We start from the raw sequence: 12,642 nt of genomic DNA, 5'->3' as shown, positions 1-12,642 counted from the left end.
TTTAGGGTCAGTACACAGTAAATTTTGAAGAGTAAATTTTACTCATTTTGAGTAAAATTTGGTCCCAATCCAAAAAGTCCAAAAAGAGTAAAATTTACTCTTGTCACAGAGTTAAATTTTCAGAGTTCGTTCTAATCTATATGGAGGTCACATTTTACTAGATAAGAGTAAAATTTACTCAGTTTAGCATAAAGTGAGAACAACTCCAACACCATTTCACTCAATACAGAGTTGTATTTTACCCCGTACAGAGTAGTAACTGGCTCAAAATAGAGGTGTAATTCTCCTATGAATAGAGTTCTATTTCACACAATAAAGAGTTGTATTTGACTCAATAGTGATTTTAATAATGTTCAAGATTCTGTTACAGAGACTTGAACATGTTATTGGGATTAAAGGAACTGCATTAGGCTGGTTTAAGTCATATTTATCTGATAGATTCCAGTTTGTTCTTGTAAATGAAGAATATTCCTCACACGTTGGAGTAAGTCATGGAGTTCCTCAGGGTTCTGTGCTTGGACCAATTCTTTTTACTTTATACATGCTTCCATTAGGTAACCTGATTAGACAGCATGGCATAAATTTCCATTGTTATGCTGATGATACTCAGCTGTACTTATCTATGAAACCAGATGAAACCAATAGATTGGTCAGACTATAAGCCTGTCTTAAATACATAAAGACCTGGATGACTCAGAACTGTCTGCTTTTAAATTCAGACAAAACTGAAGTTGTTCTCTTTGGACCTGAGCGCTTCAGGGAGAAATTGTCTAGTTATATAGTTACTCTAGATGGTATTTCCTTGGCTTCTAGCTCTACAGTGAGGAACCTTGGAGTTATTTTTGACCAGAATTTATCATTTGACGCACATATAAAACTGGTTTCTAGGACTGCCTTCTTTCACTTTCGTAATATTGCTAAAATCAGGAACATCCTGTCTCAGGGTGATGCAGAGAAACTAGTTCATGCATTTGTTACTTCAAGATTGGACTACTGTAATTCCTTATTATTGGGCTGTCCCACAAATTCTCTGAAAAGCCTCCAGCTGATCCAAAATGCTGCAGCCAGAGTTCTGATGAGACCTTACAGGGGAGATCATGTTTCTCCAGTTTTAGCTTCTCTTCATTGGCTCCCTGTTAAATTCAGAATAGAATTTAAGATTATTCTTCTCACATTCTTTACTTGTTGTTCCCAGAGTTTCTAAAAGTAGAATGGGAGGTAGAGCCTTCAGTTATCAGGCCCCTCTCTTGTGGAATAAGCTGCCAGTAAATGTCCGAGAAGCAGACACCCTTTCCACTTTTAAGATTAGGCTTAAAACTTTCCTTTTTGATAAAGCTTATAGTTAGGGATGGCTCAGGTAATCCTGAAACATCCCATAGTTAAGCTGCTATAAGCTTAGACTGCTGGGGGACCTCATCTGTCACACCTTTCCTCACTTTGCTCTCTTTTTCCCCCCGTTTAATTTCACAATTGATTTTATGTACATGTGACATTATTGTGGTTATTAACTTGTGTTTCCATGTTCCAACAGATATCCTTTGAATGACGTTATGGTGTTTTTCCCCCCTCTTTTCCCTCTTTTCTGTCTTCTCAAACCTCAGCTGGTCAAGGCGGATGGCCACCCTTCCTGAGTCTGGTTCTGCCAGAGGTTTCTTCCTGTTAAAAGGGAGTCGTTCCTTTCCACAGTCGCCACAGGCACGCTCAGGACGGGAGATTGGACTGAAGACAAGTTTCGGTGCAATCTGTTGGTTTCCTTAGCTAGGATATTAATTTTTGAATTGGCTCTATATGAACTAATTGGATTATGATTACAATGAATTGAGTTCCAATTGGCTTGAATTGGACTATATTACTTAAGTGCCTTGAGATGACAATTGTTGTAATCTGGCGCTATATAAATAAAATTGAATTGAATTGAATTGAATTTGAGTTCACATCTGTAAACCTACATAATTCCATTCATTGGTACACAGGAAAACTGTCCTCGAGGACACTCTCTTTACATGACTCAATTCAGAGTAAAATACACGTGCTTGCTAACCGAACAGCAGATAAACCAGTCAGCACAAACTAGTCCATAAATTGTTTTAAATTTAAACACACTTGCTAACCGGGGGCACAACTCGTCTCAAAGTAAACTTTCTTCGATAAAATGGTCAGTAAAAATTAAGTAAAAAAAAAAACGCGTGTTAAATTAAGCTAACAAGAGTGAGGCTTGGTTTAAAATTACATTTAGGGGTGGGCGATATGACAATATTAAATTGTGAATGATTGCAACGTGAAGACGATCCATAATGATCTGTCAAACTGCAGAGATCGCGGGATCGTCTCGGGCACATTCTATAAATTGCAGTTCTATGCTGATGCACCACACGTATTACGTCGTCAACCCGATCGACCAATCACAGCGAATTACGGGCAGTGACGCGCTTTCTTACCCGCCTCCTTGTTTGTGTGTGTAGCGGTAGCCGCATGGAGAGCCATGGCTGAAAGCCAAAGGGAGGAGTTGGTCGCTAAAACAAATTCCACCTCCATTATATGGAATTGGTTTGGATTGTCCGCAACTGATCAAGCGCAAGCAAATGTAATTTGCAAAGTTTGCACAGAAACGGTTCGCACGTCGGGTGGCCACAGGCGGAGGCAGCAGCTAGCGTAAGCAGCAGCTCGCGTAAGCAGCAGCTCACGTAAGCAGCAGCTAGCGTAAGTAGCAGCTAGCGTAAGCAGCAGCTAGTGTAAGACCAAAAACAGACAACATTAACATAGGCATTTGACAAAGGCACTCCTATGACAAAGTCAACCAAGTGATAGAAAGAGGTAACAGAAGCAGTTAACTTTTATCTTGCAATAGATAAGGTACCGTTCAAGACAGTAGAAAAGGGGGGGTTCGAACGTCTGCTTCAAGTAGTTGAGCCGTTGTACGAGCTGCCCAGCCGAAAATACTTGTCTATTTTTCACTTTTCAATTTAAGATCGTGATAAAATCGAAATCGATATTTTTAAAAAAATTGTGATATGATATTTTTGCCATAACGCCCACCCCTAATTACATTGAACATTATACAGTAGTTTGTGCTGAAGCTAACGTTAGCATCGACATTGACAGTTAAGCATTATCTCCCAAGTAAGCTAACATAATTCTGCTGACGTTTTATCTTGAATAAAATCGATTTTGGTACTTTTCTGACTTACCTGGCTTACTGCTGTCATTCACGTCGGCCTTCCACTGACGGAATAGAAAATGCCGGCAGAAACGAAACCTAAGAAACATTTGTGGGCGTGTTTTGATATTACTCCAATAGGATTTACTTATTTTTTTTCCTCCTACTCTAGAGGGCACCGGAAATAATAACACTCAAAAATTAATGAATATTACTCTTTTAGAGGAAAATAATGGTAACTCTAAAAAAAATACTCTCTCATTATTCTCCCAAGATTCAGGAAGTTTTACAGGTGAAATGAAATGAACAACAACAACAAAAACAGTTTATTTATCCAAAAAGGGAATTATATTGTTGCAGTAGTCTTTTTTTGGTCTTTCTAGAAGACAGCCTCAGTGTGGCACTTCCAGTCCAGTCTGCTGTCCAAGTAGACTCTCAAGTATCTGTATTCCTCAATCACCTCCACAGGATGGAGACATTGTTTTTCTTCCTCCTGGTCTTACTAAAATCCACAATTATACAGGTGGTTGCGGAGGCATCGACCTGTATTTTCTGGAGCTTCTTACAAACCAATGCAGGCTGTGTTGTATCAAAAGCACTGGAGAAATCAAAGATGATCCTCACCGTGCTGCCTGAGAGTGTGCTCACTAAAACAGGTAGATGGCATCTTCAACACCAACCCCAGGATGATAAGGAAACTTTATTGGATTCCGAAAGGTGTCTACTTGCTTGTTTAGGTGAACTAATAACAACCTCTCCTGGACATTCCTGATGTTGGAATTATGACAACTGGTCTTATAGATGAGATGCATGATATTTTTTAGGTATTGGAACAATGCAGGATATCTTCCACAGCATTGGAACTTTCTCTTGCTTTAGGCCAGTGTTTCTCAATTCCGGTCCTCATGACCCACTGCCCTGCATGTTTTCAATGTTTCCCTCCTCCACCACACCTGATTCAAATGATCAGCTCATCATCAAGCTCTGCAGTGGCCTGATAAGGAGCCATTCATTTGAATCAGGTGTGGTGGTGGAGGGAAACATTGAAAACGTGCAGGGCAGTGGGTCATGAGGACCGGAATTGAGAAACACTGCTTTAGGCTAAGGTTGAAGAAGTGCTGTAGATTCCCACATAACTGTTCAGGCCTTCAAGATCATAGACCTTTATTCTGGTTCAGTGTCTCAAGCTGCATCTTCACCTGACTGCTGACAAAGAAGCAAGAGGGGGGCAGAGGTGGTGTCATTGTGTCCTGATGAGGGGGAGATGTTGGTGAGGCTGTGTTAAGATCTATGACTGTGGTGGAAGGATTTCGATATGGTACGGTTTTAGGGCTGAGTTGCTGGAGGCAGGGGAGGGACATGCTGAGTGTTGATCTGAGCTGAATCTGAAATATGAGTTCAGCTCATTGGCTCTGTCCAGGCTTCCATTAGTCTGATCCTGTTTCACTTTAAAGCCTGTGATCTTTTTCATCCCTGGCCCCACATCTTTCAGGTTGTTCTGTTTGAAAAAAGCTTGCCTTCTAGTTTTTTTTTCTGTACACCTTCCTGCTTATTGCTATATTTTTTTCAACAGTTTTTGAACAGCCCTCAATAACCTCCCTCCCTGAAGGCTTACTTTGTGATGTTCAGGAGGTTTTTCAGGTAACTGGTGATCCAGGGTTTGTTCTTGGGGCACCACACTTTCCTTGTGCGAATAATCGTCATGATCTGATTGGTTTGGAGGTGTGTTTCTGAGTTTCAGACGAGGTGAGCAGGTTTCCTTGGTTACCAGGGCGGAGTCTGGTTGCTACCTGCTGGCACACCTGTGCTTCATCTACAGTCATTAAGATCCAGATTTAAGGAGCAGCAGGAGCACCAGTCTTTGTCAGATTGTTTTGCCATTTCCTGTGGTAATCAGGCCACTTTACAGTTTCCTGTAAAGATGACCCTTTTCCAGACTCTTACCTTTCTTCCCTCATTCCAGTGATGTCCCCTCTGAGATCCTGTCGGCATATCAAGTCACCTCTATCTACCTGCTACTTAACTTCATCATACTCACCTCCGTGTCCACTTCCACCCAGCCTGCTCACCCGATGTCTCTACCGTTACACACCTCCAGCCAGTTGGATACTGCCTCCCCCTTCGACCTATTTCCACCGGCTCACATACGCCTGTCATTTTGTCTCCAGCACCATCCTGTGCTCTCCGGTCCTCCGACTCCAGATTCCACGTTATCTCTGGCTACAACACAATAAATCTTATTACATTTGTGAATCTTGCTATTGAGTCATTTTCCTTGTTTTGGCTCACGCCCCGTGACAATAATACTTTCCACACCAAAGTTAGTATAATCTGCTACACACTCAGTCATGGCATTGATAATATCTTCATGTGGCTCACGGAGTGCATTCCAGTCTGTGGACACTATCCTCACCTTTTGGTAACATTATCCTTTGGACTCAGGGAAAGCACAGGTGAATATGTGAATGATTACATCCAGCCACATAGTGCACCCATTAAAACAAAGAAACAAGATTAAAACATATGACAAAACATCAAAAGCTGTAAAAAAATTTTGCTGTATCAGGTATTGCCTGACTTTTTCAAGTTAGAGATTCCAGGTTGTCTTATTTTTCCTTCAGTGAATGAAGAATAATGTGACTTGGGTGATCATCTGTTTTTATTCTTGTATTGAAAGAAAATTTCCATGAATGAAAAATCCCTTCCTTCACACTCTCTTCTCCCACTGGTATTACATAGCACATGAATCTCCTCCTTACTAAAACTGGCCAAGTCAAGCACAAAATTATTATTTTGTCGTTTCTAATGCCCATGAAACTCTACCGTACAATCACATTATCATAGAGAATCATACAAATAGATTCTGATTATGTGATGTTATATATTTTCTGTCTTCAGATATTGTGACTCATAATCAGCTGTCAGCAGAAGTGACAGTCAACTTTGTCACCCATCATTGTGATTATCCCAACCACTGCCTACAGAGTATATGCTGTTGCTGAAATCTATCTCCAGCTTCTGCTGATGTCTTGCCTTTCCTTCATTGATACCATTGCTCAACCTTTCTCTGATAGTGTTTGTGCTTGCCTGTCATCTGACTGAAAGGCTCCTATTTTTTCTCTAATTACAGCCCTTTTACAGCTAGTTAGTTAGTTAGTTAGTTAGTAGAATGATTTTATTGTGTATTCAGTCACATCATCAACAAATCTGCTGATGTATATCACTGAATACATATACTTGTCATCATTGATGTGGTTTTCCCAGGTAATTGTTGCTCTGAGAAGGCACATTTATTTGTAGAGCACAATTTGTGCAAGGCAATTCAAAGAGAAGTCTAGTAGAACAACTGAAATGACATTTGTTTCTATTTTAACTCTGTCACACTGCTGTGAGGTCAACTGGGTTTGTTTTGTTTTGCCGTTTCCTGTTTTACTTTGAAATAGTAACTCTCCTCTCGTTTCAGGTCACTTGCCCTTCTTCATGTGTACCTTATCATAGGGCTGAACCCAGACAACATTAATCATGAGACCTAGATTGCGTGCTTCACAGAGGAATGGCTTGTCATCATAAGATTGAAAAATTATACATCGTCACACATTTCTCGTTAAAAAACATAAAAGCTACATTTAGAATATAAATATGTTAACCCTTTTTTTCCAATGACTGTATTCAAAAGCAAAGTTCCACATTCCTTATGATGACGCTTTTTTGTATGTTTTGGACGAGTTTGTTATTTTCCAACATGACTACATCTTGCAGATTTTTTACTCGATGTCTCATCCATCGTTTACAATTATTGTTGCCTCCTCAAGTGTACACACTTTGTCACAAACTGGGCATGCCACATAGTGAATAGAGTTATCTCTTTTGAGTGAAAGTATTTTTCTGACCATAGGGTTGAAGGAATTCTTCCAGCCAAATGTTTCAATATATCAAGTCTGAAAATGCTACCAACCACAAAAACCAATGACCTAACCAGATCTAACAGTGCTCTATTACTGTATACTGTATTGCAGTTCATTTTATTGGCTATTTAGCCCTCGCACAGCAGGACAGTTCGAGGAGCTTGATTTCATTGGCTGCTTCCACAAGCCAGTATCAGAGCTCTGGCCAGTTTAATCTACAGGTAGATACGCTAGCTCAATGCGGTACTGAGTTGTGTGTTTTCCAGCACAGTTCACGTCGAGTAGCATGTACACGATGCCTGGGACAAGAAAACGACTCCTCGCCATTTCTTGTGGAAGTAAGTTGATACTCGTTTTTTAGGCCCTTAAATTGTTTCAGTTGTTAAAGATGCCGAGTTACTTGAGTTCAGCTTCGTAGACACACTGAGTGCTATACCTCTTTGCGTGAAATCACAGTTATTTTACTTGCAACTGAGAGGCTAACCGCTAGACCTGGTCCCATAGGGGACTCAGCTCAGTTAGGGGGGTACGACATCATTCCAGAACGAGTTTTTAATAAATAAATGTTATTTTCCCCTCACTACTAGAGGCGGCGCTGCATCAAGCTGAAACAACCAACTACAACAAAAACTTCTGATATTCCACAAAACAGCAAAACATGGAGCTGCATCAGATTGTAGTGGTCTGTTGATCAAATTTCTATCACAACTTTTACAGAGTTCTTCCACCTCCAATTGTAATATTTGAAATTAGATTAAAACAGATTTAACCCCCTGAGACCATAGCTTTTGTGTATTTTTATTTTTTTCATGATGTTTGAAAAGAGTATGTTTATAATAATTACGTTAATAAATTTGTCTTGGTACATGAACTAGTTTCTGAGAAAAAACATGTTCTCATATGTGGACAATGGGTTAATAGATAAAAGTAGAAAGTTACCACTGTGCAACAAAGTATGAGGCTCCTGTTTACTTCCACAAAAAGACAAATACTAAGTGTAAAATGCAACAGAACAGTGAAGTTTGGATTGCAGGTTCAGGAAAATGGTCCGCACTACATGAGACTTTCCTGAACAGCCCTTTTCATTCCAAATATTTCTCTCCCCAAAGAACGTGTGACAATTGGCTGAAAAGGTCTGTCACATATTGATATGTGTCAGTTTTTGTGTTCATAGGAGCCTGCAACCGATACTTTGAGAACATCAAGTTGATTCTAAGTTGACTGAGGACAACAGAATGGAAGAGGATCAAAGTGCCAAAGCTCTGAACAAAAGAAGGCATAAGGTGAGTTGATTAACTTGTTGACATGGTTTTTTAAAGATCCTTTGAGTGAAAAAGAAAATTTGCTTTTGTGTCACATTACAGTGTTGTAGATAGTCTGCAGTGTTATTTCTGGATACAATAACTGAAATATGTTGTATGAACTGTGCATAAAGATGTTGTTTCTAGCAATGCAGAAGAGGTAAAACAGGTTTTAATGTCTTTGTTTTTTAATGTATACATTTAAAAAGCTTTCTCATTGAGCTATGGCTGTCATCATTATCAAGAGTAATATCTACCAAATATTTTCTGTTTAACCAAGTGTTCATCCGTCAGGGGGACAGACTCAAAAGGGTAGCCGACTGAAGACGCTGCCTGGCACCTGAGAATCGGCCCGGGAAGAGAGTGTGGTTGTTGGCTAAGGATCTTCACCTCAAGGTTCCCTCCAAGAAGCTGTCACTACAGTTTGTTGGTCCTTTCCCCATCTCCAAAGTCATTAGTCCAGCCGCCATTCATCTCCGTCTACCCAGGTCACTCCATGTTCATCCCACATTCCATGTCAGTCAGGTTAAGCCCAATGGAGAGAGCCCCATGATTCTGGCCACCAAGTCCCCACCGCCACTGAAAACAGCCGATAGAGGCTTACTTTACAGTAAAGAGACTGTTAGCTGTACGCAACAGAGGCCGGTTTTTCGTGAACTGGGAGGGATATGGGCCTGAAGAGAGACAGTGGCTTCCTCGGGGCCAGATAGCCGACCCTTCCCTCATTCAAGACTTTTTTAGAGACCATCCTGTGCTGCTTGGACCATCAGGTGTCGGTTCTAGAAGGGGGGGTTCTGTCACACCGCAGTAAGTTCAACTGGGTTTGTTTTGTCATTTCCTGTTTTACTTTGAAAAAGTAACTTTCCTCTTGTTTCAGGTAACTTGCTCTTCCTCATGTGTCACAAGTCTGATTGTCTACCCTGATTCCTGATTGTGTCCATCTGTTCAAATCTTCCATTTTTAAGTAAGATCATTGAAAAAGCGGTTTTTCAACAGCTTAATTACTTTTTAACACAAAATAACTGCTATGATACCTTCCAGTCAGGCTTTAGACAGCACCACAGCACTGAGACTGCTCTGACCAAAGTGTTTAATGACATATGCCTGAATACAGACAGTGGAAAAATGTCAGTCTTAGTTTTACTGGATCTCAGTGCTGCCTTTGATACAGTCGACCACAATATATTACACAAACGACTGGAGAACTGGGCTGGTCTTTCCGGAACTGTACTAAACTGGTTTAAAACATACTTAGAGAACAGGAAGTACTTTGTGTCAATAGGTAACTTTACATCTGAGCAGACAAGAATCACATGTGGAGTTCCGCAAGGTTCCATCCTGGGACCTCTTCTGTTTAACATCTACATGCTTCCACTGGCACAGATTATAAAAAACAATCAAATAAACTACCATAGCTATGCAGATCACACGCAGATGTATATAACAATGTCACCAGGAGACCGAGAGCCTGTACAGGCCCTTGGAAAATGCATTGAGGAGATTAATGACTGGATGTGCCACAACTTCCTCCAGCTAAACAAAAACAAAACTGAGGTACTTGTCTTTGGAGCCAAAAATAAACGATTGGAAGTCACCACAGAGGTTCAATCTATAAATCTAAAAACTACCAACCAGGCCAGAAATCTGGGTGTAGTGATGGACTCAGACCTAAATTTGGACAAACACATGAAGGCAATAACAAAGTCAGCCTACTATCACCTTAAGAATATATCAAGGCTAAAAGATCTGATGTCTCAGCAGGACCTGGAAAAACTAGTCCATGCATTCATCTTTAGTAGGCTTGATTATTGTAACAGCATTTTTACAGGTCTGCCTAAAAAGTCAGTTAGACAACTGCAGCTCATCCAGAACTCAGCTGCTCGAGTCCTCACTAAGACCAAAAAAGTGGAGCACATCAGTCCAGCTCTGAAGTCTTTACACTGGCTGCCTGTCCATCAGAGGATAGACTTTAAAGTTCTGATGCTGGTCTATAAAGCTCTGAATGGTCAAGGACCAAAATACATCAGTGACCTCCTGACCCACTATGAACCTTCCAGACCCCTCAGGTCATCTGGATCCGGTTTTTTATCAGTTCCCAGAGTCAAAACCAGACATGGACAAGCTGCATTCAGCTTCTATGCTCCACATGTCTGGAACAAACTCCCAGAAAGCCTCAGATCAGCTGAAACACTCAGTGTATTTAAGTCCAGGTTGAAGACACATCTATTTTCAGCTGCATTTGATTAAGCTTGAGTTTCAAAACGGAATCATATTTTAACTATTGATTTATCTTTCATATATATAATTTTTTCTGATTTTAGCTATTGTTCTTATTTCTTTCTTTTGTTTAAATTTTAAATCATGTTTTTTATTTCTTCTGTTTTAATGTCTCTGTAAAGCACTTTGAATCACCTTGTTGTTGAATTGTGCTATACAAATAAACTTGCCTTGCCTTGCCTTGTTCCCCACTCCCCCCCACATGTACTTATAGTCTGCCACTCCCTTTGTCCTGTGCCAGTGAGTTAGTTTTCGTCCATGTATACATGCGTCCACTCCACCTTGCCACAGTATTCCAAAGCCTTGATTATCAAAGTCATTTGTGTTCTGCTCTGTTTTTCCTCCAAGAGAGTGATTTTTATTTGTAAATTTTGTAATCGTAGATTTAAGTTAGATGGTTTAAGCTTTCATAACCTCTTGTTTCCTCCGTGAGGAGTGATTTTTTTTTGTTTGTTATCTTTCATAGAATCGTGCCTCCTGTTTTCGGGAGTGTTTTTTGTGGTTTAACTTTTCCTCCGTAGTGGGGGTGATTACACCTCATTGATAATGTTAAATAGTCTTTTGCGTTTTCCTCCTTATAGTGGAGCGATTATTATTTTGATATTTTTCACAGCCACATTTCTGCCTGTTTTTTTGAAGAAGTGTGTTAGAAATTATTTTCATGGCCTGTATTTATTTCTCTGTCTTGGAGACTTGAGTCTTAATAAAGACTGTTCTTTTAAAAACCCTGCATCTGTGTCCTGTGTCCAGTAGGTCTTGACTCTTTTTTTACTGGTGATTTTATTGTTTCATTCAGCAAAGTGTAAATCAGCAGATAAGACAAGAAATTGGAGCTACATCAGAAAAAATACCATCTAGTCTTTTGGACATGTGACTGTTGATGACCTCATCTAATTCCATTATATTATTTAGTAAATTTGTATATGAATGGAATGTAAACAGCAGCAATAAAAATGGTGGGGAATGCTGTGAGTATATAAAATCGCCAACAACCCAACATTAAAAATTCAACATCAGGTAAACACAGTTTATCCATCTTGATAAGATTTGAGCACAAAGCATCACTGATGTAAACACACATACACACTCATCCTTTTCACCTTTGTTTTGTGATCTGTGAGAGGGGGAGATGGTCCACCCATCAAAAGCAATTGTTTGAATGTTCTCCGAAAGCCATGTTTCTGCAGAGATGTGGAGAAAACAGGCTCTAATTTCCAGAAGCTGCAGCCTTAGTCTTATTTCATCCATTATGCTCTCTTGTCATCAGATCCTTAACAGAAGAAGGCTGAATAGAGGAATAGCCTGAGGTGCAAGCTGTATTCGCTTATCTCTTATCCTGGCTCCCTTTGCTCCCTTTCTGGGTCGATTACATCGTTTGCGGCAATGTTATGTGTAGTTGGCTGCTCAGTGAATGTTGAGGGCAGTCAAGGTCTGCTGTACTTAATGTAACCTCTGCAAAACACAAAATTAATCAGAAAGTAGATAAATTAGAATGAGCTGTCTGCACATGCTGCCATTAAAGTCTTTAAAAAAATAGTAGTATATAATAGTATATAGTAGTATATAACAGATAATAATATATATATATATATATATATATATATATATATATATATATATATATATATATATATATATATATATACTGTGTGATATAATATACTTTATTTTTTTAAACCTTTCATTAGATATACTGCTTCTAAATGACCTGGTTACCCATAATACTTTAACATGGGTAACTGTACTGAATAAAACCTTGTTGTCATTTTCAAATTTACATTATTAAGGCAAAATGTATATATAAAAAAAAAAAGTGCAGAGAACTGAGTTAGGATAATTAATTGATTTTGATAGGAAATTATCTATAAATACATAAATCCACAGTACATTAAATAAATATAAGAAATGCAAACTTAGACAACAAAAAATCACAATTACTAGGGTAGTGAAGTAAAGACTGTCAACCAAGCACATCCAAACGAACCATGTCACTGACGTTTAC

At 39.4% G+C, this 12,642-nt stretch overlaps 1 protein-coding gene across 1 annotated transcript in view; it reads right to left on the bottom strand.

The window, feature by feature from the left end:
* tsnare1 (T-SNARE Domain Containing 1) overlaps positions 1–7,389 on the bottom strand; it is a 275,364-nt gene extending 267,975 nt beyond the window's left edge. The window contains exons 1-6 of the mRNA XM_072395073.1: positions 7,282–7,389; positions 6,646–6,657; positions 5,196–5,377; positions 4,773–4,887; positions 4,357–4,497; positions 3,189–3,222 (exon numbers count right to left, since the gene is read on the bottom strand). Of these exons, the coding sequence (XP_072251174.1) occupies positions 3,189–3,222; positions 4,357–4,497; positions 4,773–4,887; positions 5,196–5,377; positions 6,646–6,657; positions 7,282–7,389 (592 nt within the window). The remainder of the gene's footprint in view (positions 1–3,188; positions 3,223–4,356; positions 4,498–4,772; positions 4,888–5,195; positions 5,378–6,645; positions 6,658–7,281) is intronic.
* Positions 7,390–12,642: the final 5,253 nt, after the last annotated feature.

Source organism: Leuresthes tenuis, unplaced genomic scaffold, assembly GCF_036924035.1.
Source record: "Leuresthes tenuis unplaced genomic scaffold, fLeuTen1.0.hap1 SCAF_10, whole genome shotgun sequence".
NCBI classification, from domain to species: domain Eukaryota; kingdom Metazoa; phylum Chordata; class Actinopteri; order Atheriniformes; family Atherinopsidae; genus Leuresthes; species Leuresthes tenuis.
This window is presented reverse-complemented; position numbering and strand designations above follow the sequence as displayed.